Source organism: Salmo salar, chromosome 12 (assembly GCF_965601325.2).
Source record: "Salmo salar chromosome 12, fSalSal1, whole genome shotgun sequence".
NCBI lineage: Eukaryota > Metazoa > Chordata > Actinopteri > Salmoniformes > Salmonidae > Salmo > Salmo salar.
This window is the reverse complement of record NC_138302.1, coordinates 12,645,971-12,673,005: the sequence shown is the minus strand read 5'-3', so window position 1 is coordinate 12,673,005 and position 27,035 is coordinate 12,645,971. Positions and strand designations below refer to the sequence as shown.

The window sequence follows — 27,035 nt, the reverse complement described above, 5'->3', positions numbered from 1 at the left end:
CTGAGGCCCCAACATCCTTAAGTCAGATACCTTCTTCTTCTGTGGTAAGACCTCTACACCTCTTTAGATTTTTAAATGTGTCTCGTCCTTGCACTCAGCATCTGAGGCAGTAGCTAACTGCACTATTTGAATTGAGTTCTGTAAGATTTTACAATATTAAATCAAGTGGCATTAAAAAAAATGTTGTTTTTATTATGTGTTTTACTTCAAATCTGTAACTTTCATTTAAAGTAGAAAGTGTTGCTCCTGCACTTGAAAGGGTGTTCTAGAATGTAACTGGGTTTTCAGAGGTATTTATTTGAATTCCTAACAGAATGTGTTGATGTGTAGTAAAGGAAAGTTACCAGTTACACCTGTAGTTGAATTTGACATGTAATGATGGAGTTAAATGTTTTCTAGCCCTTTAGGGGATAAATGATAAGGCTTTAGACTTTCGTGTTTTCACAACACCCTAATGTGTCACAGGGTCCTCCAAGAAGTACACATTCATCTGTAGGAGGGGAAAAGAAGGTGAGACATAAAAAGTGATGCGAATATTTTTTGAGAGACACCGCTCACCTAACTCTGTTGAGTGGGGAGGAAGCACCACAGATTCAATCATGTTTCTTGTTTCATCTCTTTCCTAGTTATCCGTCACCATGAGTACGGACGCGGAGATGCAAGTCTACGGCAAGGCTGCCATATACCTCCGTAAATCTGAGAAGGAGAGGATGGAGGCACAAGCCATGCCCTTTGATTCAAAGAACTCCTGCTATGTGACAGACAAGGTGGAGCTGTACCTTAAGGGTTTAGTCACTGCCAGGGCCGACGGGAAGTGTACTGTAACAGTCACCAAACCTGATGGCACTAAGGAGGTAAGTCTGATCTGAAAAGTATTCAAGATCAAGTTTGTGCAATCACTCTAATTCTTGAAAAGTCAACTAAATGCAAAAACAAACTTCCAATGTTTTTTGTAAGCAGAATATAATCTTCAAAGACATCAATTTTATTGCTGCTATTTAAAAATTATATGGAATTTCTCATGTTGACTAGTCAAGAATCTCCAGTTATGTGTCAGTGGGTGATAACAAAGTAGTTGGATTAATGTGGATATGCATTTTTTAAGTGATTAAACTTGTATTTAATGAGCAAAACGCATTCAGTCATGTCTACTTTGATCTGCGTGTAATCTAGGTTTCTGACTCTTTCAGGAAGGAAAAGAGTTCAAAGATGCAGACATCTACGAGATGAACCCCCCTAAGTACGACAAGATTGAGGACATGGCCATGATGACCTACCTGAATGAAGCCTCTGTGTTGTATAACCTCAAAGAGCGTTATGCAGCATGGATGATCTATGTAAGAAACCTGCACATACAAACACACACACATGCATGAACATAATAAATGCGCACATACAGTACTAGACATAATTAAATGGTAGAAACCAAAACATATCAATACAGTAGACCCACATCAGTATACCAAAGTACACCCACATCCTCACATAAATCCAGGAAAAAACTGATTTTGTTAATCCTCTAATTTAATTATGCTTTCATCCAGACCTACTCTGGGCTCTTCTGTGCCACGGTGAACCCCTACAAGTGGCTCCCAGTGTACGACGAAGAGGTTGTCAACGCCTACAGAGGGAAGAAGAGGGTGGAGGCTCCACCCCATATCTTCTCTGTCTCTGACAACGCCTTTCAATTCATGATGATTGGTACGAGCTCTCATGGATGGATGGATGGATGGATCAATCAATCAAATGTATTTATAAAGCCCTTTTTACATAAGCAGATGTCACAAAGTGCTTATACAGAAACCCAGCCTGAAACCCTAGACACCAAGCAATGCAGACCCTAAGAAAAAACCTAGAGAGGAACCATGCTCTGAGGTGTGCCAGTCCTCTTCTGGCTTGAGATTATAGGAGTACATGGCCATTAAGGCCATACAAAATGTTCAAACGTTCATAGATGACATGCAGGGTCAAATAATTATCACAGTGGCTGTAGAGTGTGCAATAGGTCAGCACCTCAGGAGTAAATGTCAGTTGGCTTTTCATAGCTGAGCATTCAGAGGTCGAGACAGCAGGTGTGGTAGAGAGAGAGAGATAGGGAGAGTCAAAAAACAGCAGGTAGCACGTCAGGTGAACATATCAGTGTTCCATAGCCGCAGGCAGAACAGTTGAAACTGGAGCAGCAGCACGACCAGGTGGACTGGGGACAGCCAGGAGTCATCAAGCCAGGTAGTCCTGTGGCATGGTCCTAGGGCTCTGGTCCTCAGAGATAGAGAGAGAGAGAATACTTAAGTTCATACAGGAACCCAGCTAAGACAGGAGAATTTCACCAGACTTAAAGGTCAAGACCGAGTCGGCGTCTCTCACACAGATAGACAATCCATAAATATGGAGCTCTATGGATGTCCATAACTGCATATAGATCTCACAGTCCAAAAGTGCTAATGAATGGATGGATGTTTGGATGGATGGATGGATGGATAGTTGGGTGTCAATTCAAATCAAATTCAAATATGCTTTAGAGTTTCTCGTCTAGGTTAGAACAGTTTGCTGGAAATGTCTGATCTCAGTATCCATGAATGGAAAATGTTCCAAAATTAAATTCATGATTATACGAATGCAATAATGTACCCATAATGTTGCTTGACTATGATAAGCAATATGTTTTTTGGTTCCAGATAAGGAGAACCAGTCCGTCCTGATTACGTAAGTTGTTTACTAAAATGTCACTTGAGAAAGTATTTCTATTGTAATACGTTGGGTCACTTGGTGTGATGAAATACATGACATTATGAATGGATTATGACATTAGGCTATGTGTAATAAAGAGTCGATGAAAGGGAATATTTACTTATGTTAGAAAACAGGTATTTTTCTATGCTATTTTTTGGTGAAAGCCAATCTGACACTCGGACATGTAACTAAAACCCCTCTTTCTCTGTCATATAAACCAGTGGAGAATCCGGTGCAGGAAAGACTGTCAACACCAAGCGTGTCATCCAGTACTTTGCCACCATTGCAGTGTCTGGTGGCAAGAAGGAAGCAGACCCCAACAAAATGCAGGTAGGTTGTTCTTATGTTTGCCTTTCAATCACATTTCAGTTTTGTTTTCTGAGCAAACTTCTTGTGAATCATGTGTCAAGAAAAGTGTTCAAGTCATAGAGAAAAACAAACTTGACCACTTTTCCCCTATTCTGAGCAACTTGTGTTTATCTCAATCAGGGGTCTCTTGAGGATCAGATCATTGCAGCTAACCCTCTGCTGGAGTCTTACGGTAATGCCAAGACAGTGAGGAACGACAACTCGTCTCGCTTTGTAAGTATAAAGGGCATACTGTGGAAGTTACCTTATATTGGAAAAAATGTATTTCAGTAGTTCCCTATTGTTATATCAATAGATGTCCAACAAACTGTAACATTTAAAGGGGTCTATCAAAGTAAAATGTTATTTATTTGGTGACCGATTTCTAACCCCCATGCTCTACTATAGGGTAAATTCATCAGGATTCACTTCCAAGCTGGTAAACTGGCTAAAGCTGACATTGAGACCTGTGAGTTGGTTTTGATTGTTTCTCAATGATTTCCTAAATTCACAGATTATTTTTTTGGAGATCTTGACATCAAATTTGATTTCATCTTATGTTTTCTCTCTCTCTCTTTGTGTCACTCGCACTCTCTCTTTCACCCTCAGACCTGCTGGAGAAGTCCAGAGTGTCCTTCCAGCTTCCCGATGAGAGAGGCTACCACATCTTCTTCCAGATGATGACAGGCCACAAACCTGAGCTAGTTGGTACGACAAAGTAGAGGTTCAGAGGAACTCTTTCCCACCCCCATCTGTGTAACTTGTTACAAATATTCATAGTACACACTAATAATACTATTACAATGATTTCATCCAAGGTAACAAGGCATCTAGAAATTTGGAAGGTCTTTGGGAAATATCTGTAAAGTAATGCACCTGTGATGCACTAGTCCACAAGTCTCAGTCTCCTCTTTTGATGCTATTTATTATATACTACATGTATCATTGAGTCTATCTGATGAGTAAAGGAGGGAGAGATACTGTAAAGGTAGGACAGCAGAATTCTAAGAGATTTAACTGACAAGCTGTTCTCCGTTGTCCACAGAATTGGCGCTCCTCACCACCAACCCCTACGACTTCCCCATGTGCAGCCAGGGTCAGATCACTGTGGCCAGCATCAATGACAATGAAGAGCTGGATGCCACAGATGTGAGTCAAACAAAGGGTTAACCAAACTATAGATATAGAATGGGTAGGACCACCATACACACTGAAGGTCTGTGAAATTCCAACTTGCTAGGAATTTTCATGTATTTTTTGTTTGATTCTAAATGCCTTGTGTTAGTTAAGCATGAACATAAAGGAACTTTTCATGCCTTCACACTTTGCCTTGAGGCACATACATGTAAGACATCCACAAGAGAGCGCCACTAAGTGCCCTGTGGAACTGTGTAAAACTACTTTTGTGTTGCCATCTACTAATGTGTTGGCCAAGAGTCAAATCTATCCATCCCATTCGTTCTGGAGTGAGCACAGAACTGTAGCGTAACGTCATTTTTGTACTTCTTCTTTATTGCCAGGAAGCCATTACAATCCTGGGCTTCACTAATGAGGAGAAGCTTGGAATATACAAGCTGACAGGAGCTGTAGTGCACCATGGCAACTTGAAATTCAAGCAGAAGCAGCGTGAGGAGCAGGCCGAGCCAGACGGCACAGAGGGTGAGTCCCACTCATAGATATACAATATGTAGAGCATTAGTCCCATTCCCAGTCCCAAACATAGAAATAGAACACCTAAGACAGACAGTGCCACATGAAAGTGTAATGGAAATTCTCCACTAAGGATGCACACTCAATGTAAATGAATCCATCTTTATTAACAGTTAACTGGAGAGGTTCACAAACTCAATACAAGCTTGATGAACACTCTGACAAGGACGTACCTTTTCAGTCCTTATATACTGCTACACAAACAAGTCATATCAGCATGATTTACCTTATTCATTATTAACGGTGGTTCCTGCATGTGACTGACCCATACCTCACGAGGCTTCTTCTCTCAAAGCTGAGACCTTGAAACTGAGATACTCCTCTTGGTTCCCAGAGCAATGTTCTAGGCGTACTGCCAAATTGCTTATACAGTGATAGTGAGTACAATCACTCACTCGCATGAACCCAACAGAATTGGTAATAAGAAAAAACATTTTAAGAAAAAGCAGCATTGATCTGAAAACACACAAACATAAAATGTTCCATCACATTCCTCGTTTTATCACTTCCGTTAAAATTACTGTAACATGTTAAGGTGAGCATTAGATTATGGCTTAAACTAGCAAAGGAGGTTCTATCAAAATACTTCTATAAAAGTAAGTGAAATCAACACATAAAATGACACTTTATCCTTTCAAACCCTTCATTCTGGGTTATACTTTCGAACTAATAACTTATCCTTATTCCATAGGTCTAACACTTGTAAAACCATTGTAGTAGAATGGTTTAACTTAAGACCTTCCTTTCATACAGGTACATACATGCTTCATTACATAAGTTTATTTATAGAAACATCATAAGCGGCAGGGGAGAACTGGAGCTTTGGACTTTCTCTTCAACCTTCTGGTTCCTAAGAGACTTGAAAAGAAAAAGAAAAACGGGAATATGACCAGTGTTAGTAATAGCCTAGCCTGACTCTATACCTGATAACATGATGATTCCCACTCTCCCCTAGCCTGACTCTATACCTGATAACATGATGATTCCCACTCTCCCCTAGCCTGACTCTATACCTGATAACATGATGATTCCCACTCTCCCCTAGCCTGACTCTATACCTGATAACATGATGATTCCCACTCTCCCCTAGCCTGACTCTATACCTGATAACATGATGATTCCCACTCTCCCCTAGCCTGACTCTATACCTGATAACATGATGATTCCCACTCTCCCCTAGCCTGACTCTATACCTGATAACATGATGATTCCCACTCTCCCCTAGCCTGACTCTATACCTGATAACATGATGATTCCCACTCTCCCCTAGCCTGACTCTATACCTGATAACATGATGATTCCCACTCTCCCCTAGCCTGACTCTATACCTGATAACATGATGATTCCCACTCTCCCCTAGCCTGACTCTATACCTGATAACATGATGATTCCCACTCTCCCCTAGCCTGACTCTATACCTGATAACATGATGATTCCCACTCTCCCCTAGCCTGACTCTATACCTGATAACATGATGATTCCCACTCTCCCCTAGCCTGACTCTATACCTGATAACATGATGATTCCCACTCTCCCCTAGCCTGACTCTATACCTGATAACATGATGATTCCCACTCTCCCCTAGCCTGACTCTATACCTGATAACATGATGATTCCCACTCTCCCCTAGCCTGACTCTATACCTGATAACATGATGATTCCCACTCTCCCCTAGCCTGACTCTATACCTGATAACATGATGATTCCCACTCTCCCCTAGCCTGACTCTATACCTGATAACATGATGATTCCCACTCTCCCCTAGCCTGACTCTATACCTGATAACATGATGATTCCCACTCTCCCCTAGCCTGACTCTATACCTGATAACATGATGATTCCCACTCTCCCCTAGCCTGACTCTATACCTGATAACATGATGATTCCCACTCTCCCCTAGCCTGACTCTATACCTGATAACATGATGATTCCCACTCTCCCCTAGCCTGACTCTATACCTGATAACATGATGATTCCCACTCTCCCCTAGCCTGACTCTATACCTGATAACATGATGATTCCCACTCTCCCCTAGCCTGACTCTATACCTGATAACATGATGATTCCCACTCTCCCCTAGCCTGACTCTATACCTGATAACATGATGATTCCCACTCTCCCCTAGCCTGACTCTATACCTGATAACATGATGATTCCCACTCTCCCCTAGCCTGACTCTATACCTGATAACATGATGATTCCCACTCTCCCCTAGCCTGACTCTATACCTGATAACATGATGATTCCCACTCTCCCCTAGCCTGACTCTATACCTGATAACATGATGATTCCCACTCTCCCCTAGCCTGACTCTATACCTGATAACATGATGATTCCCACTCTCCCCTAGCCTGACTCTATACCTGATAACATGATGATTCCCACTCTCCCCTAGCCTGACTCTATACCTGATAACATGATGATTCCCACTCTCCCCTAGCCTGACTCTATACCTGATAACATGATGATTCCCACTCTCCCCTAGCCTGACTCTATACCTGATAACATGATGATTCCCACTCTCCCCTAGCCTGACTCTATACCTGATAACATGATGATTCCCACTCTCCCCTAGCCTGACTCTATACCTGATAACATGATGATTCCCACTCTCCCCTAGCCTGACTCTATACCTGATAACATGATGATTCCCACTCTCCCCTAGCCTGACTCTATACCTGATAACATGATGATTCCCACTCTCCTCTAGCCTGACTCTATACCTGATAACATGATGATTCCCACTCTCCCCTAGCCTGACTCTATACCTGATAACATGATGATTCCCACTCTCCCCTAGCCTGCTGACTGACTCTATACCTTTAGGATTGTGTTCTGCTGTGGTCCATAAAAAAAATGAAGGCTCTAAAAACACTGACTCATGCTTTCACCTAGGTTTCCTCATCAGCCAACAGGAGAGGTGTTCCCACATCATGTCATCCTCACTTCGCCTCTATTTTACATGCTTATATGCAGTCAACAAGTATAATTATTATTTTCCCAAGTATAATTATTGTTTTCCCAAACAAGCCCTCTCCCCTTCTGAGTCTAGGATGTACAATGAATCTCTGTGGCTAGGCAGGTGGTGTCTCCCAGTCTTGATATCAGTCAGGAGAAGCCTTCAGATTAGGAAGTCCACATTCTTGCAGCCTACCTCAGTCCTTTGTTAATTACCCAGACTCATACACAAACAGTTATTTGAGAATAAGCAATTTATATAATGATATAAAACAGTGAAGCTATAAGACAGTTTTATACGGCAATAGTTCACAATCTATATAGTTAGCTCTACGATATGACTCCTATCTCACTCTTGTGGAAACATTCTGTCTCAGAGACAGGCCCCATTTGTACTTTTCCTCCGGCCACAAATACAGTTGCACATAGATCATTCCATCTAACCCATAACACATGAATTACTGCTACTAGGCCACTTTAAGAAACATAATAAAACGAGGTCAAGTCAAATAATTAGTCCCTCATCTGGAACGGTGATCACTCACATGTTCCACACCACCTAGAATACATATTGCCTTGAACAGGGAAGATAGAGAATACATGTTTAATCATTTTCTCTCCTTCTCAGCTTTCCGAATCATTCTTTAAACTACTGATAAATGATCCCATGCTTCTTGAATCTCTGACTTTAATTTAAGACTCTCAACTTAGCACACATCGACACTGGCAGAATGTACATCTAAAGACAGGGGTGTGTACATGTACTACATGTCAACATATCTTTGTCCTTGTCTTATACTGTCGCCAGTGGCATGTTAGTGACAGATCGGTATCTCAATGCATTTCTATTCTAAATTACTGAATAACATTTCACAGTGTGCAGACCCCCACAATCAACCTAATACCCCCAAATAAACCATTTTGGACAATCCTAAATCAATTACGGGTAACGGTTGACCACTCCTCCCTCCCAGCACTCATTCTTCTGGCGTCACTTCGTTTTCTTCTTAAGATAGCTTTGCAGTTCATCCTCACAATGGTACACATGGAACTCATGCCTGTCAATGTGGATGGCCCTTGATAATGTACCGATTTCAATATCCCCAAGCAGACGAAACACTCACCTGAGCCGCCGCCACCAACCTTTGTGGTCCATTCTGTCTTATCCGTTTTCTGGCCAGTGCACAAGCAGCATGAGATAAGTTTGGAGGCGTTGAGGGTCACACTGTTCTCGGCGGAATGATCCCTTCCATGCATCTAGGTACCATCTGTGGTCACCTTCGCCATAACCTCGAGAGAGGACAGACCAGAACAACAGTTTAGGCTATTTCTGATTACGGAAATCCAGAATAACTATTCACTGCATGACAAATTATTACATTCCCAATATTCTTAATTCAAATTTCAAGGAGAATCACAACTCTTCAAACCATTTCAAATGTCAAAGAGAATCACAACTGTTTGCAAATTGGCTTATACTCCCCTATCATATTGGCAACCTCATGGCAGAGTTACAGGGTCAGGGAGTCAGAGAACAGCAGACCCAATCTGGTGAGATGTGTATTGAAGCCAAACAACAACAGCAATACACTACTTACTAGCATTTACCAGCATTTACATATTATACTGAAATCTCACCCAGTGTCTCTAGCCTTTGAGTGATCAGGCCTCACCAGAAAGTCAGAGCAAAGGTCATTCAACACCATTATGTGAGTGTTCTTTCCCCTTTCAGAAGAACATGGGTTATCAGTTTCCTTCAACTAGGACATAGCTCTTTCCAGTAGGAAAACCCTCTCAATGACTACTGCTAACACACATGGATCACTCTCAAACAATGTTCTGCTTTTACTCCTATTGTAAGGTTGAGAAACATGCAAAACAACATGGTAACTTTCTCCTTATTGGAAGGCATTGTTTTCATTTTAGTCTAACAATGTTACTCTTAATAAAGAAGGATTCATTTACATTGAGTGTTCGTCTTTAGTGGAGAATTTACATTACAAAAGTCATGCAGGAGAGTTTTTGGAAACCAAATTCCCACCTCCAGAAATGATTTGAAATGATGAATATGGGAGAAAATCAAAACCTAACTCACAAAAAGGTTATCCAAACTATTTTGTCAGTGTGAAATCAGAAACAAGTGATCTTGTGTCCCTGAGTCTGTTGTTGTTGGTTCTCTCTCCAGTGGCTGATAAAATCGCCTACCTGCTGGGCCTGAACTCAGCTGAGATGTTGAAAGCTCTGTGCTACCCCAGAGTGAAGGTCGGCAACGAGTATGTGACCAAGGGACAGACTGTGGCTCAGGTAAGACTGCAAAACACAGCATCTACCATTTTCTGAGCACCGTAATTATTTTGGGGACGAGTGTATTGCTTTTTTAAAATAGTGATGTTGTTTATCCCAAGGTCTTATCACCTTATCACCAGACACGGTCAATAGCTAATGTATTAATTTGAGGTATTATCATTGCAGGTTAATAACTCAGTCAGTGCTCTGGCCAAGTCCATCTATGAGAGGATGTTCTTGTGGATGGTCATCCGTATCAACGAGATGTTGGACACCAAGAATCCAAGGCAGTTCTATATCGGTGTGCTTGACATTGCCGGGTTTGAGATCTTTGATGTGAGTATGAGACCGGAACAAGACAATTAGTTGTGATTGAGATGGATTACAACCTTGTATGATGAAATGATCCCTTTTAAAACTCCATCAACAGTACAACAGCATGGAGCAGCTGTGCATCAACTTCACCAATGAGAAACTGCAACAGTTTTTCAACCACACCATGTTCGTCCTGGAGCAAGAGGAGTACAAGAAGGAGGGAATCGTCTGGGCCTTCATTGACTTCGGCATGGATTTGGCTGCCTGCATTGAGCTTATTGAGAAGGTAAGCTGTCTGTGAAGATTGTAATGGACCGCAAAAGCGAAGATCATAGGGAGTCCTGTGTGAGTTATTATCACAGTGGTACAATGTATCTGACTGTTGAGAACTCAATATGTTTCCTATTATGTACCCCAAAATGAATGTAATCCTCAAATAGAATGTTTACTAAAGGAATGATTGAGATCCTAAATGGAAATATCACTAATTTGATATACATCTATTTTCGTAAAGCCATTGGGCATCTTCTCCATCCTTGAAGAGGAGTGCATGTTCCCCAAGTCTTCAGACACTACCTTCAAGGACAAGCTGTACGCCCAGCATCTTGGCAAAACAAAGGCGTTTGAGAAGCCCAAGCCTGCCAAAGGCAAGGCAGAGGCCCACTTCTCCCTGGTGCATTACGCCGGTACTGTGGACTACAACATCACTGGGTGGCTGGAGAAGAACAAGGATCCCCTGAACGACTCAGTTTGTCAACTGTATGGGAAGTCCGGAGTCAAAATTTTGGCTGCCCTGTATCCCCCTCCCCCTCCTGAGGGTAAGACTAGCATCATGTCATAATATTTAACTAAATACTAGTTACAACTCAGACCCAAATGTTCTTTAAAGTCTTAGAATGTATCACCATTTCTCAACGTTTATTACTAGGTTGATTTACTCATAGACTTGGTTAATTTAATCATGCAGTAGGTCTTATTTAACATAATCTCATTGGCAGCATTTGCCTCTAGATACGTGTGAAGTTAACCAGAGGTTCTCCGGTTTATAATTAGTGTGCTTGCTGAAGACAAGACCACTCTAGATTTCTTACATACTCTTATTATTATTATTCTATTTATTCCACCCACTCTAGGAAATGTACTTTTCTAGTTATCTTTTACTTTTCCCCATTTTAACAGATAAAGCCAAGAAAGGAGGCAAGAAGAAGGGTGGTTCCATGCAGACTGTGTCCTCCCAGTTCAGGGTGAGCTTTTGAAATGTGTTTATTCAGTCCTTCAAAAGGTGCAATTATCATAAACTACAGTATGTCTGAGAAAATGGTTTGTAACCCTCCTACAGGAGAACTTACATAAGCTGATGACCAACTTGAGGAGCACTCATCCTCACTTTGTGCGCTGCCTGATCCCCAACGAGTCAAAGACTCCAGGTACAAGAAATACTGAGTTAAATATGTAATCTAATCAGTACAGTATCAGTAACCTCAACCATTCCAATCTTTAACCTGTTTATGTGTATTAAAATAGACTTGGTTTGTTTTACCAGGTCTGATGGAGAACTTCCTGGTTATCCACCAGCTCAGGTGTAATGGTGTACTGGAGGGTATCAGGATCTGCAGAAAGGGCTTCCCCAGCAGAATCATCTATGCTGACTTCAAGCAGAGGTATATACGTGCAAGCATGCACACACACACAAACACACACACACACACACACACACACACACAGACACACACAGACACACACAGCACACACACACACACACACACACACACACACACACACACACACACACACACACACACACACACACACACACACAGAAATGATTGGCACTCTTGATAAAGATGAGCAGAAAATACTGTATCAAATAAATAACACTGATACTGAGCTATATTGTATGGTCTAACATTTGTGACAATTATATTATTTTATACTCAGAGAAAAAGATTTTGTTTAACAATTCATATTTTATTTCAAGATAGGGCTCATAATTATTGACACCCCTGTTTTCAATAGGAGGATAATGGCACTGAGTCTTTCTCTAGAATGTTGTATGAGATTGAAGATCACATTGGGAGGGATCTTGGACCATTCCTCCTTACAGAATCCTTCCAGATCCTTGATATCCATCATTCAAACAACAGGTTTTCAATGGGGTTCAAGTCTGGAAACTGAGATGGCCATAGTAAAATGTTGATTTTGTGGTTGATTAACCATTTCCTTGTGGATTTTGTGTGCTTGGGGTTATTGTCTTTCTGTAATACTCACCTGTGGCCACGTTTCAGCCTGCTGGCTGAGGCAACCGAGTTTTTGGCAAAAATGTCATGGTACTGGGTAAAGTTCATGATGCCGTTGACCTTAACGAGGGCCCCCGGATCATTTGACGTAAAGTAGCCCCATAACATCAAAGATCCTCCACCATATTTTACAGTAGGTGTGGGGTTATTATCCTCATATACATATTTTACAGTAGGTATGGGGTTATATCCTCATATACATATTTTACAGTAGGTATGGGGTTATATCCTCATATACATATTTTACAGTAGGTATGGGGTTATTTTCCTGATATACATGTTTTTTTCGAATCCAAAAAGCATCTTGACCATACAATATAGTTCAGTATTTGTATTATTCATTTTTTACAGTCTACTTTGCTCATCTGTATCAAGGGTGCCAATCATTTTGAACCTCACTGTATACCAATCAACCAATTACAACTTGGCAGATTTTAAAACTGTCCCCTCATTCAGGTACAAAGTACTGAATGCCAGTGTCATCCCTGAGGGCCAGTTCATGGACAACAAGAAGGCTTCTGAGAAGCTGCTTGGATCCATTGATGTGAATCATGAGGATTACAAGTTTGGACACACCAAGGTCAGTCAAATACCCCCAGTAAAAGCTGACAACAAAACACAACTTGAATGATAATTTAAACCCGTACCATATAAAATCTCTCCAGGTGATCTATCCATCCTTTTGTTCTTTCTTCTTCATTTCACTAATGGAAAAGCTGGAAAAACATTGTACTGTTTTTCTTCAAAGTCATGCATCACAAGTATAGAAGAGAAACTAAACTCATTATCATGTACATTGTGTTAGAGTGGTATGGCTTCAGTTATCTGTATCTGTGTAGATTATTAATCTACTGTACAATAACTAACAATTTAGAAACAACCTATCACATGGTTTGTTTGAAACCATATCAAAGTTAATGTTGTTTAAATCAATCTAGTGGTGTTGTTCCCCTCTTTTGATTCAACCCTTTCTATCTGTCACCATCTGTTGTTCCATTTACCATGTTAACCTGTGTCTCAGGTGTTCTTCAAAGCCGGTCTGCTGGGTGTCCTGGAGGAGATGAGAGATGAGAAGCTGGCCACTCTGGTCGGCATGGTCCAGGCTCTCAGCCGTGGATTCCTCATGAGGAGAGAGTTTAGCAAGATGATGGAGAGGAGGTGAGGAATAGTAGACATCTTGGCAAAGCTTTCTGTCAACCACCTGTATCTAATGCATTATGATTACGCACTGTAAATGCTGTGAGCTGTTCAGAATGAGAAAATATGTCTTATAATGGTCTACTAAAGCTTTTGGGTTAATTAATTTAGTCCAGAAATGGATGTAGCAACTAAGGATTCTAGCTTTATAGCTGCAGTTTGGGATGTGGCTGTTCAATTGGCATTTAAATGTGTGGTATTTACCCATTTATTCTTGAAGTATATAAAATGCCTCATGAGCTTAGCATGCACGACCTGTCAGTACTTGCATCTGGAGAGCTGTCTATGAATTTAAGAGGGGTTACATTTCCCTAGCCCCATTCCTCAGCTGTAAACAAACAGTGGCAGTTGGTTCTGTTTTGTTGTTCATCTAATCACAGAATGTAGCTTTAAGCATGTCACTCACCATGCCACTCTGTCCTTTCTGTCAACCAGAGAATCAATTTACGCCATCCAGTACAACATCCGCTCATTCATGAATGTGAAAACCTGGCCATGGATGAAGTTGTACTTCAAGATCAAGCCCCTGCTGCAGAGCGCTGAGACTGAGAAGGAGCTGGCCAACATGAAGGAGAACTATGAGAAAATGAAGACAGACCTGGCCAAGGCTCTGTCTACCAAGAAGCAAATGGAGGAGAAGTTGGTGTCCCTGACGCAGGAGAAGAACGACCTGGCACTCCAAGTCGCATCTGTGAGTCAGCAACTACCCTCGTATGGGCACATTTACATACACATGAATACACACACATACACACACACATATGAACACACTGTAAAGTATGTGGCTAGCTCACACATTTTTATTGCCCATGTTATATATTGTATATATTTCATGAATTTCTACTGATTTGCTCTGACCTCTTTGAGTAAAATGTATATTTTGATACACAAAGTGAGGCCTCTGATTTGTTTACTCCTGTTCTGAAACCAGGAAGGAGAGAGTCTGAACGATGCTGAGGAAAGGTGCGAGGGGCTCATCAAGAGCAAGATCCAGCAGGAGGCCAAGCTCAAAGAGACGACCGAGAGGCTGGAGGATGAGGAGGAGATCAATGCTGAGTTGACTGCCAAGAAGAGGAAGCTGGAGGATGAGTGCTCTGAGCTGAAGAAGGACATTGATGACCTGGAGCTCACCCTGGCCAAAGTGGAGAAGGAGAAGCATGCCACTGAAAACAAGGTCTTGTGTCTTGCCATAGACAGTCTAACCAACAATAATCAACTCAAAACATAGCTTAACAGAAATGGAATTCAATTTGTATTGTGGGTGCAGGTAAAATTAAGACACAATAGTGGAATTTCAGTTGCGTGGTACTCCCAACATTCATTGCATGTTCTGATCCCCCTCATTTATGATTTCCATTCAGTACACTGACATTGTGAACACTGCCATCTAGTGTTGAATCTTTAGTACAGTAATTGTTGATTAAAAAAATTATCGAAATGAAATGAATGCAATATATAACAAACTAAATCTCCCCTTTACGGTGAAGTGTAATTATGTTGTGGCCATTTACAGGTTAAAAACCTGACAGAGGAGATGGCGTCTATGGATGAGAGTGTTGCCAAGCTGACCAAGGAGAAGAAAGCCCTCCAAGAGGCCCACCAGCAGACACTGGATGACCTGCAGGCAGAGGAGGACAAAGTCAACACTCTGACCAAGGCCAAGACCAAGCTGGAACAGCAAGTGGACGACGTGAGTGGAGTTTGACATTTTGGCCATGATAGTATGTAAGATGATATTATCTTCAGTTGTTTAGATTTTAACAATATATGTGTTTTTATCTTCTAGCTTGAGGGTTCTCTGGAGCAAGAGAAGAAGCTTCGTATGGACCTTGAGAGATCCAAGAGAAAGCTGGAGGGAGATCTGAAACTGGCCCAGGAGTCCATAATGGACCTGGAGAATGACAAGCAGCAAGCTGATGAGAAAATCAAGAAGTAAACACAAACAAATGACTACAGTATTACCTGCCATAATGGTTGTTCTTGACTAATTCTTGTAATTATGAATTAGCACTTGAATGGTATTCTTAAAAGCAAAGTGAATGGTATGATTCTCTCCCTTTACAATATCAAACAAAAACTAACTAAGCAATCGATGTATTTTTGATTCTTAGGAAGGAGTTTGAGACCACCCAACTCCTCAGCAAGGTTGAGGATGAGCAGTCTCTGGGAGCTCAGCTGCAGAAGAAGATCAAGGAACTCCAGGTACAGTACAGGATATAAACTCCAGTAAAGAAAAGCACAGACTTGAATAATTTCCTGAAAAACATTATTTTGGTAGCACACATTTTTCCCAGTGGCTTCTGATGGCTGAGTAGGTTGGAAGATGGTGCTTCTTCCTGGAGATTTTAAACATTGTAAAGATGGTGCTTCTTACCATTGTGATTTTGGTTCCTGCGTGGGACACTGTCTACTGAATATATAAGTGTAACTGGCTTTGTATTAAACACATTTATGCTAAATATACAAACTATTATAATTTTGTGAGGTTCAATTGTTTCAACTGTATTGTGGTGTTCATCCCCCTGCTCCTGCCCCCTGGTCTAGGCCCGTATTGAGGAGCTGGAGGAGGAAATTGAGGCTGAGCGTGCTGCCAGGGCTAAGGTTGAGAAGCAGAGGGCCGATCTCTCCAGGGAACTTGAGGAGATCAGCGAGAGGCTGGAGGAGGCCGGAGGCGCCACTGCTGCTCAGATTGAGATGAACAAGAAGCGTGAGGCTGAGTTCCAGAAGCTGCGTCGTGATCTTGAAGAGTCCACCCTGCAGCATGAGGCCACAGCCGCCGCTCTGCGCAAGAAGCAGGCTGACAGTGTGGCTGAGCTCGGGGAGCAGATCGACAACCTGCAGCGCGTCAAGCAGAAGCTAGAGAAGGAGAAGAGCGAGTACAAGATGGAGATTGATGACCTCTCTAGCAACATGGAGGCCGTCGCCAAGGCTAAGGTGAGTAGTGATGTTTTGGTACCAAGCAGTGTTGAGGAGGGTCAACTACATTACCATTCAAGTGAACTGAAGTTGACAGGAGTCACATATATAAAGTAATGATGGAACATGTTTCACTAACAGGGCAATCTGGAGAAGATGTGCCGTACTCTTGAGGACCAGCTGAGTGAGCTCAAGACTAAGAATGATGAGAATGTTCGCCAGGTCAACGACATCAGCGGACAGAGGGCCAGACTCCTGACAGAAAATGGTACCATCAACAATGAACAACAAGCCAATGCTTTCCTTCAGTAGAACACAACATGCATTAAGGGCTATATCCACATAGTTTCTACTGTACTATTCACCACCTAACATTGCCCTACGATACCTCAAAATACATTTTCAATCTTAGAGAACAGAGACCCTATTAACAAGATGTCCCTCTGTCCCTGCAGGTGAGTTTGGTCGCCAGCTGGAGGAGAAGGAAGCCCTGGTGTCTCAGCTGACCAGAGGCAAACAGGCCTTCACCCAGCAGGTGGAGGAGCTGAAGAGGGCAATTGAGGAGGAGGTCAAGGTAAGGGACTCAAAATGGACTCCACCGTCCACAGAGTTTAGAGCTATATCTTTATAAACACGGTGACTAAGCCACCCTTAGAGATTTCTACTGTCTCACCACCCTCAGAGACTGCTACTGTCTCTCCACCCTCAGAGACTGCTACTGTCCCTCCACCCTCAGAGACTCCTACTGTCTCACCACCCTCAGAGACTCCTACAGTCTCACCACCCTCAGAGACTCCTACTGTCTCACCACCCTCAGAGACTTCGACCATAATTTGTTTTATTATCTCTCTCATCTCGCTTTGCATTTTGTCTTTCTTTCTCACAGGCTAAAAATGCACTGGCCCACGGTGTCCAGTCTGCCCGCCATGACTGTGACCTCCTGAGGGAGCAGTTTGAGGAGGAGCAGGAGGCCAAGGCAGAGCTGCAACGCGGCATGTCCAAGGCCAACAGTGAGGTGGCTCAGTGGAGGACTAAGTATGAAACTGATGCTGTCCAGCGCACAGAGGAGCTGGAGGAGGCCAAGTGAGTCGCACGCAACAGAAAAAACTCAGATATGGTGTGGATGGTGAGGGTGGTAGGGGGCTTTGAGAAAATGTTACATCAATATGTATTGTTTATCAAAATGTAAAAAAATTACACCATAAAACCACCGTCTGTTGTCCAACAGGAAGAAGCTGGCCCAGCGTCTGCAGGATGCCGAGGAGACCATTGAGGCGACCAACTCCAAGTGCGCCTCCCTGGAGAAGACCAAGCAGAGGCTGCAGGGAGAGGTGGAGGACCTCATGATTGATGTTGAGAGAGCCAACGCATTGGCCGCCAACCTCGACAAGAAGCAGAGGAACTTTGACAAGGTGAAAATTAATAAACCTATATTTTTTATCAATTGTATAATTGTTGCATATTTCTAATTTAAAAACTCTTCATCTTCGACTTCTAATGAAAATCCCATGGATTTCCCTAGGTTCTGGCAGAGTGGAAGCAGAAGTATGAGGAGGGCCAGGCTGAGCTGGAAGGAGCTCAGAAGGAGGCTCGCTCTATGAGCACTGAACTCTTCAAGATGAAGAACTCCTACGAGGAGGCTCTGGATCATCTGGAGACTCTGAAGAGAGAGAACAAGAACCTGCAACGTGAGCATTTGACAGCAGTTCTATTTGGCTCATGTTCGACTAGTGTTTTGAAAATGGAGGGAACTCTAATCATCAAAACTACTATTACACCATTTCAGAAATGTCATGTTCTGCATCATTTTTATTTATTGTTTTACTTGTAGACAGTACTCCTTTGAATATTCCATATAAGTGGTAGTAAATTATATTTGCAAGATGCTATGAGGTAATCTTAGTTAGTGAACTATTAATATGATTCAATGTCAAATTCAATGCACTGGCATATCCACTGAAAATCTCCCAAGTCTAAACTTCTTGTGTGTGTGTGTGTTTGTGTGTGTGTGTGTGTGTGTGTGCAGAGGAGATCTCTGACCTGACTGAGCAGATCGGAGAGACTGGCAAGAGCATCCATGAGCTGGAGAAGGCCAAGAAGACTGTGGAGACAGAGAAGTCTGAGATCCAGACAGCTCTGGAGGAGGCTGAGGTACAAACTACAGCTGTTTGATGGGGAAAGCAATGTTACACTAGCCAATGCCAGCTACAGTACAATGATCCCTGTATTGGAGTTTATTGTAGTCATATATATTTAATTCCTTCATCCAAATGTATTGGACACAATTGGCCTGACTGCTTCTGTTTGTCCAGGGAACACTGGAGCACGAGGAATCCAAGATTCTGCGTGTGCAGCTGGAGCTGAACCAGATCAAGGGTGAGGTGGACAGGAAGATTGCTGAGAAGGACGAGGAGATGGAGCAGATCAAGAGGAACAGCCAGAGGGTGGTTGACTCCATGCAGAGCACCCTGGACTCTGAGGTCAGGAGCAGGAATGATGCCCTGAGGGTGAAGAAGAAGATGGAGGGAGATCTGAACGAGATGGAGATCCAGCTGAGCCACTCCAACAGGCAGGCGGCTGAGGCCCAGAAACAGCTGAGGAACGTCCAGGGACAGCTCAAGGTAAAGGGACTGGGACATCAGGCTCAAAAACCTGAACATGGAGAGGGATTTGTTTGGGAATCTGTAGAAAAGAATAGAACAGAGGAATTGAATAGAGTGGACAATGCACTGTAGAAAGTTAGGGATACTGGGTAAATTCTTCCAAATGAACATTTATATCACACATCCTATCACCCCTATTTCCACAAGTCCTAATGAACGTATGTCCTTGTTAACCACAGGATGCCCAATTGCACCTTGATGATGCCGTCCGTGTCGCAGAGGACATGAAGGAGCAGGCAGCCATGGTGGAGCGCAGAAACGGTCTGATGGTGGCTGAAATTGAGGAGCTGAGAGTTGCTCTGGAGCAGACAGAGAGAGGCCGCAAAGTGGCTGAGACTGAGCTGGTAGACGCCAGCGAGCGTGTTGGACTGTTGCACTCCCAGGTATGGGTCAAAAGCCATTTCCAACCAAGCATACTGTTAAAACACACCTTGAATTCAACAATGCTTGCATTGAGAGTTTAATCATTTCAGCCTTGTAAATTCTCTTTAGAGCTAAACAAATCGTCTTGTTTCCTACTTCAGAACACCAGCCTTCTGAACACCAAGAAGAAGCTGGAGACTGACCTGGTGCAGGTGCAGGGAGAGGTGGATGACATCGTCCAGGAGGCCAGGAATGCAGAAGAGAAGGCCAAGAAGGCAATCACTGACGTGAGTCCTTGAATTACATCATCTTGATTTGTCCCTAAAGGCCAATGGTAGCTGGGCTGGTTACAAACAACAAAGATCTCAGAGGAACGTTATGATGAATTAAACAAACTACTTTTCCAGGCGGCAATGATGGCTGAGGAGCTGAAGAAGGAGCAGGACACCAGCTCTCACCTGGAGAGGATGAAGAAGAACCTGGAGATCACAGTCAAGGACCTGCAGCACCGCCTGGATGAGGCTGAGAATCTGGCCATGAAGGGAGGCAAGAAACAACTCCAGAAACTGGAATCCAGGGTGAGTTATCAGCAGGGTGGATTTGGGGTTGGATTAAAAGACAGTTTGCTGGAAATGTATTTGATCATGTAAAATACACAGGAGCATTTTGTAATTACTTTTTCTCTCATTAACCCACCTAAATCAGGAGTTCCCAAATGTCTTTGCATCAGGGACCCTTTCATAATATCAGAACACAAATCTTACATTAGAGTGCAATATAATTGGCATCCACACAGTTTTACTATGACTTCAGCAGTGCATGGTCAGACTAATCAAGTCTTGGCCCCTGGGAAAGAACATTTGAAAGTCCCCTCTCTTGGCATCAGAGGGAATATTTTCCAGTTTTAAAGCATAAATTACAATTATGTTCAAAACAAAAACATTGGGAATATGTTACACTTGGTCCGCTCTGTATGACGATCATGACAACTGCAAGTTAATTAATAGATTCAATGATACAAATTCATGATACATGAACACACATTCATCCAATTCATCTCAAAGTAATATTTAATTTCTCTCTCTCTCTCTCTAGATTGCTATCAGCGACATGTATCATTTACTCTGCTGCAAAAAGGCCGTTACTAGGAAAGCTAGAGTTGCTATGCGGGGCTACCAGCTAGAAGGCTAATGGCTAAATTAGCTTGTAGGCTACAGGATTTTCATAAATTCATGAAAACATAACATCTTAACAAACATTACTCTCTAGAATAAGGTGCTTTTCCACTCGCTTACCTTAAAAATAAAGACATAAAAATGTATTGATGTCGGTGCTTCTGTCTTGCTGTGGCAAACTTCGCAATCCCCCATAACAGACGCAAACTCATAACATTAAAACAGGCGAGTGGCGGCCTCTATTGGCCATACTGGTACTGCAACATGCACTGCAAAATGCACGACAAAATTGGTCAAATAAAAAAAGAGTCCTATATATAACTACAAGAAGAATTGAGTTTACATTTTTTTTACAATTGTTGGAATAGTGTGCCTACCGATATCCCTGTGAGCCTCCCACACCCATGTTGTACATCTAAGGGTTAAGAACATAAATAGTGGATTAATAATATTACATTGTATTGTATTGGACCTTCTAATCTTGTTCCACAGATCCTTGGTAGTTTCATCTGTTGTTGCTAGCAATATTCATGAACAAATTTAAATGTTAATCCCACTTTGGGAACCACTTGGAAAAGTACATAGTGAAAGACAACAATTGTGCCTCCTTGACTGGGTAGAAGACTCTACCTCTGTTTTACAAAGATTTGTTTCACCACCTCAAACAAATGCCTAAATGTATTTGTTCCACAAAGGTGCGTGAGCTCGAGACTGAGGTGGAGGCCGAGCAGAGAAGAGGTGTAGACGCGGTAAAGGGAGTCCGCAAGTATGAGCGCAGAGTCAAGGAGCTCACTTACCAGGTAAGAGAAAGTGCATTCTTCACACACTTGACACTAACACAGATAGGTTTGTGTATAAAACTATACTGACATTGATTATTTGATCTTCTCCCACAGACTGAGGAGGATAAGAAGAACGTTGGCAGACTTCAGGACCTGGTAGATAAGCTGCAGATGAAAGTGAAGGCCTACAAGAGGCATTCTGAGGAAGCGGTGAGTCACATACTGAGTTAAATACTCTGAATGCATAAATTCAACATTGTTTAAAAATAAAATCCCCAGTAAACATTATAAAACTTAATGTCCATACAATTTAGTTTGAAGTAAGTGTTGCTACAGCACATCAGTCAACAGGGACAATTGATAGTGCAAGTAAATGCTGATGAAATTATACACATTTCTGAGTGCCTCCTATTCCTATGTGTTACCAACTTAAAGGAGAGGGGGTTGAATATGAATTTGCTGGTCTAGTGATCGTGCTGGAGGCGGTTTGATCCCCGTTCTGCAACTCACTTCTTCTGTTGTATCATCTATCTCCCTGTATAGATTACTATCCTAAATCTGCTCTTTTTTTATTTAAAATAATTGACAGAATATTAATTTGCTACCTGAAGCATCAAACTTGAAATGCTGATGCTCTTCCCTCTTTTCCTCACCCAGGAGGAAGCAGCAAACCAGCACATGTCTAAGTTCAGGAAGGTTCAGCATGAGCTGGAGGAGGCTGAGGAGCGTGCTGACATCGCTGAGACTCAGGTCAACAAGCTCAGAGCCAAGACCCGTGACTCTGGAAAGGTACAGAACTGCTGCTAAACCTGCACCCGACTCATGTTCAGATATGACCACATCAACACCACCTATGATTCAGTCTTCTCAGAGGTCAATACTGACCTTTTACACTAAACTGTATTGAAGATCTCTAAGAAGAACATTTCAGGTAAGGCTAAAAAAGGAAGGTTAGATCTATCCATATACGTATCATGTTCATTATTATTACTGATCCATTATATTTTATCCATATATTTATCATGTTCATTATTATTACTGATCCATTATATTCTATCCATATATTTATCATGTTCATTATTATTACTGATCCATTATATTCTATCCATATATTTATCATGTTCATTGTTATTACTGATCCATTATATTCTATCCAAGTCTATCCATATATTTATCATGTTCATTGTTATTACATTTTTACATTTTTTTTTTTGTCATTTAGCAGACGCTCTTATCCAGAGCGACTTACAAATTGGTGCATTCACCTATAATATCCAGTGGAACAACCACTTTACAATAGTGCATCTAAATCTTTTAAGGGGGGGGGGGGGGGTTAGAAGGATTACCTTATCCTATCCCAGGTATTCCTTGAAGAGGTGGGGTTTCAGGTGTCTCCGGAAGGTGGTGATTGACTCCGCTGTCCTGGCGTCGTAAGGGAGCTTGTTCCACCATTGGGGTGCCAGAGCAGCGAACAGTTTTGACTGGGCTGAGCGGGAACTGTGCTTCCTCAGAGGTAGGGAGGCGAGCAGGCCAGAGGTGGATGAACGGAGTGCCCTTGTTTGGGTGTAGGGCCTGATCAGAGCCTGAAGGTACGGAGGTGCCGTTCCCCTCACAGCTCCGTAGGCAAGCACCATGGTCTTGTAGCGGATGCGAGCTTCGACTGGAAGCCAGTGGAGAGAGCGGAGGAGCGGGGTGACGTGAGAGAACTTGGGAAGGTTGAACACCAGACGGGCTGCGGCGTTCTGGATGAGTTGTAGGGGTTTAATGGCACAGGCAGGGAGCCCAGCCAACAGCGAGTTGCAGTAATCCAGACGGGAGATGACAAGTGCCTGGATTAGGACCTGCGCCGCTTCCTGTGTGAGGCAGGGTCGTACTCTGCGAATGTTGTAGAGCATGAACCTACAGGATCGGGTCACCGCCTTGATGTTGGTGGAGAACGACAGGGTGTTGTCCAGGGTCACGCCAAGGCTCTTAGCACTCTGGGAGGAGGACACAAGGGAGTTGTCAACCGTGATGGCGAGATCATGGAACGGGCAGTCCTTCCCCGGGAGGAAGAGCAGCTCCGTCTTGCCGAGGTTCAGCTTGAGGTGGTGATCCGTCATCCACACTGATATGTCTGCCAGACATGCAGAGATGCGATTCGCCACCTGGTTGTCAGAAGGGGGAAAGGAGAAGATTAATTGTGTGTCATCTGCATAGCAATGATATGAGAGACCATGTGAGGATATGACAGAGCCAAGTGACTTGGTGTATAGCGAGAATAGGAGTGGGCCAAGAACAGAGCCCTGGGGGACACCAGTGGTGCGAGCACGTGGTGCGGAGACAGATTCTCGCCACGCCACCTGGTAGGAGCGACCTGTCAGGTAGGACGCAATCCAAGCGTGCGCGGTGCCAGAGATGCCCAGCTCGGAGAGGGTGGAGAGGAGGATCTGATGGTTCACGGTATCAAAGGCAGCAGATAGGTCTAGAAGGATGAGAGCAGAGGAGAGAGAGTTAGCTTTAGCAGTGCGGAGAGCCTCCGTGACACAGAGAAGAGCAGTCTCAGTTGAATGCCCAGTCTTGAAACCTGACTGATTAGGATCAAGAAGGTCATTCTGAGAGAGATAGCAAGAGAGCTGGCCAAGCACGGCGCGTTCAAGAGTTTTGGAGAGAAAGGAAAGAAGGGATACTGGCCTGTAGTTGTTGACATCGGAGGGATCGAGTGTAGGTTTTTTCAAAAGGGGTGCAACTCTCGCTCTCTTGAAGACGGAAGGGACGTAGCCAGCGGTCAAGGATGCGTTGATGAGCGAGGTGAGGTAGGGGAGAAGGTCTCCGGAAATGGTCTGGAGAAGAGAGGAGGGGATAGGGTCAAGTGGGCAGGTTGTTGGGCGGCCGGCCGTCACAAGACGCGAGATTTCATCTGGAGAGAGAGGGGAGAAAGAGGTCAAAGCACAGGGTAGGGCAGTGTGAGCAGGACCAGCAGTGTCGTTTGACTTAGCAAACGAGGATCGGATGTCGTCAACCTTCTTTTCAAAATGGTTGACGAAGTCATCCGCAGAGAGGGAGGAGGGGGGGGGGGGAGGGGGAGGAGGATTCAGGAGGGAGGAGAAGGTAGCAAAGAGCTTCCTAGGGTTAGAGGCAGATGCTTGGAGTTTAGAGTGGTAGAAAGTGGCTTTAGCAGCAGAGACAGAAGAGGAAAATGTAGAGAGGAGGGAGTGAAAGGATGCCAGGTCCGCAGGGAGGCGAGTTTTCCTCCATTTCCGCTCGGCTGCCCGGAGCCCTGTTCTGTGAGCTCGCAGTGAGTCGTCGAGCCACGGAGCAGGAGGGGAGGACCGAGCCGGCCTGGAGGATAGGGGACAGAGGAAATCAAAGGATGCAGAGAGGGAGGAGAGGAGGGTTGAGGAGGCAGAATCAGGAGATAGGTTGGAGAAGGTTTGAGCAGAGGGAAGAGATGATAGGATGGAAGAGGAGAGAGTAGCGGGAGAGAGAGAGCGAAGGTTGGGACGGCGCAATACCCACCGAGTAGGGGGAGAGTGAGAAGTGTTGGATGAGAGCGAGAGGGAAAAGGATACAAGGTAGTGGTCGGAGACTTGGAGGGGAGTTGCAATGAGATTAGTGGAAGAACAGCATCTAGTAAAGATGAGGTCAAGCGTATTGCCTGCCTTGTGAGTAGGGGGGGAAGGTGAGAGGGTGAGGTCGAAAGAGGAGAGGAGTGGAAAGAAGGAGGCAGAGAGGAATGAGTCGAAGGTAGACGTGGGGAGGTTAAAGTCACCCAGAACTGTGAGAGGTGAGCCATCCTCAGGAAAGGAACTTATCAAGGCGTCAAGCTCATTGATGAACTCTCCAAGGGAACCTGGAGGGCGATAAATGATAAGGATGTTAAGCTTGAAAGGGCTGGTAACTGTGACAGCATGGAATTCAAATGAGGAGATAGACAGATGGGTCAGGGGAGAAAGAGAGAATGTCCACTTGGGAGAGATGAGGATTCCAGTGCCACCACCCCGCTGGCTCGATGCTCTAGGGGTATGCGAGAACACGTAGTCAGACGAGGAGAGAGCAGTAGGAGTAGCAGTGTTATCTGTGGTAATCCATGTTTCCGTCAGCGCCAGGAAGTCTAGGGACTGGAGGGTAGCATAGGCTGAGATGAACTCAGCCTTGTTGGCCGCAGACCGGCAGTTCCAGAGGCTGCCGGAGACCTGGTAATCCACGTGGGTCGTGCGCGCTGGGACCACCAGGTTAGAGTGGCAGCGGCCACGCGGTGTGGAGCGTTTGTATGGCCTGTGCAGAGGAGAGAGAACAGGGATAGGCAGACACATAGTAGAGAAGCTACAGAAGAGGCTACGCTAATGCAAATGAGATTGGAGTGACAAGTGGACTACACGTCTCGAATGTTCAGGAAGTTAAGCTTACGTTGCAAAAATGTTATTGACTAAAATGATACAGTACTGCTGGCTGGTGGAGTAGGCTAGCTAGCAGTGGCTGCGTTGTTGACTTTGAACGTGTAGCTGGCTAGGTAACCTCGGTAGTTTCAGTACTACACCTTGTCATGATACAAAGCAACTTTGTAGCTAGCTAGCTAACATAACACTAATCAAGACGTTCCTTGTAGTGTATTTAGTTTCAACAATGCTGCTCGTCGGTAATAGTTGGCTAGGTTAGGAAAAATGGCGTCGCGGGGGACGGAAATAGCTGGCTAGCTAACCTCGATGGCTGGCTAGCTAACAATTATCAATTAACAATTATCAAGTTATGACAAAGACAACTAGGTAGCTAGCTAGGTAACACTGCACTAGTCAAATCGTTCCGTTGTTTAGTAATAGTAACTACAGCGCTGCTAGTCGGTAACGGATGGCTAGCTGGCAGTGGGTTAATGATGACTAGGTGTGTTGAGTAAGTCTGGCACCGCGTCGCGGCTGGCTAGCACACCTCGATAATAATCAAACTCAAACTACACAATTATCTTAGATACAGAGACAGCACAGACAACTATGTAGCTGGCTAACTAACACTAACACCACACTAATCAAGTCGTTGCGTTGTAATGTAATAGTTTCTGCGGTGCTGCTAGTCGGTAGAAGTTGATTACTGATCCATTGAGTTATTACTGATCCATTATATTCTATCCATATATTTATCATGTTCATTGTTATTACTGATCCATTATATTCTATCTTTCTTCTTACAGGGAAAAGAAGCTGCTGAATAAACAAGACCAAAGTATTGAAGATCAAAGTCTTACCATTTTCCTGTGTTTCATAAAATATGATTTTCATGGTGAAATGTTGAGCATTGATTAAAAACATGTAGGCCTACATA

General features: G+C 43.4%; 1 protein-coding gene across 1 annotated transcript; it reads left to right on the top strand.

The window, feature by feature from the left end:
• On the top strand, positions 1-27,035 carry LOC106600782 (myosin heavy chain, fast skeletal muscle). Its single transcript, XM_082958582.1, has 41 exons — positions 1-44; positions 466-510; positions 627-854; positions 1,191-1,337; positions 1,545-1,701; positions 2,676-2,703; positions 2,952-3,060; positions 3,220-3,312; positions 3,487-3,547; positions 3,688-3,786; positions 4,124-4,227; positions 4,599-4,737; positions 9,932-10,050; positions 10,219-10,368; positions 10,463-10,633; positions 10,862-11,165; positions 11,527-11,591; positions 11,687-11,774; positions 11,891-12,008; positions 13,101-13,224; positions 13,666-13,802; positions 14,277-14,532; positions 14,773-15,015; positions 15,355-15,531; positions 15,628-15,773; positions 15,953-16,043; positions 16,386-16,775; positions 16,899-17,025; positions 17,213-17,331; positions 17,644-17,840; positions 17,986-18,169; positions 18,280-18,445; positions 18,784-18,908; positions 19,070-19,378; positions 19,600-19,803; positions 19,945-20,070; positions 20,191-20,361; positions 21,654-21,758; positions 21,855-21,950; positions 22,398-22,529; positions 26,905-27,035. The coding sequence occupies exons 3-41, from the start codon at positions 639-641 to the stop codon at positions 26,923-26,925; spliced, it is 5,814 nt and encodes a 1,937-aa protein (XP_082814708.1). The 5' UTR covers positions 1-44; positions 466-510; positions 627-638; the 3' UTR covers positions 26,926-27,035.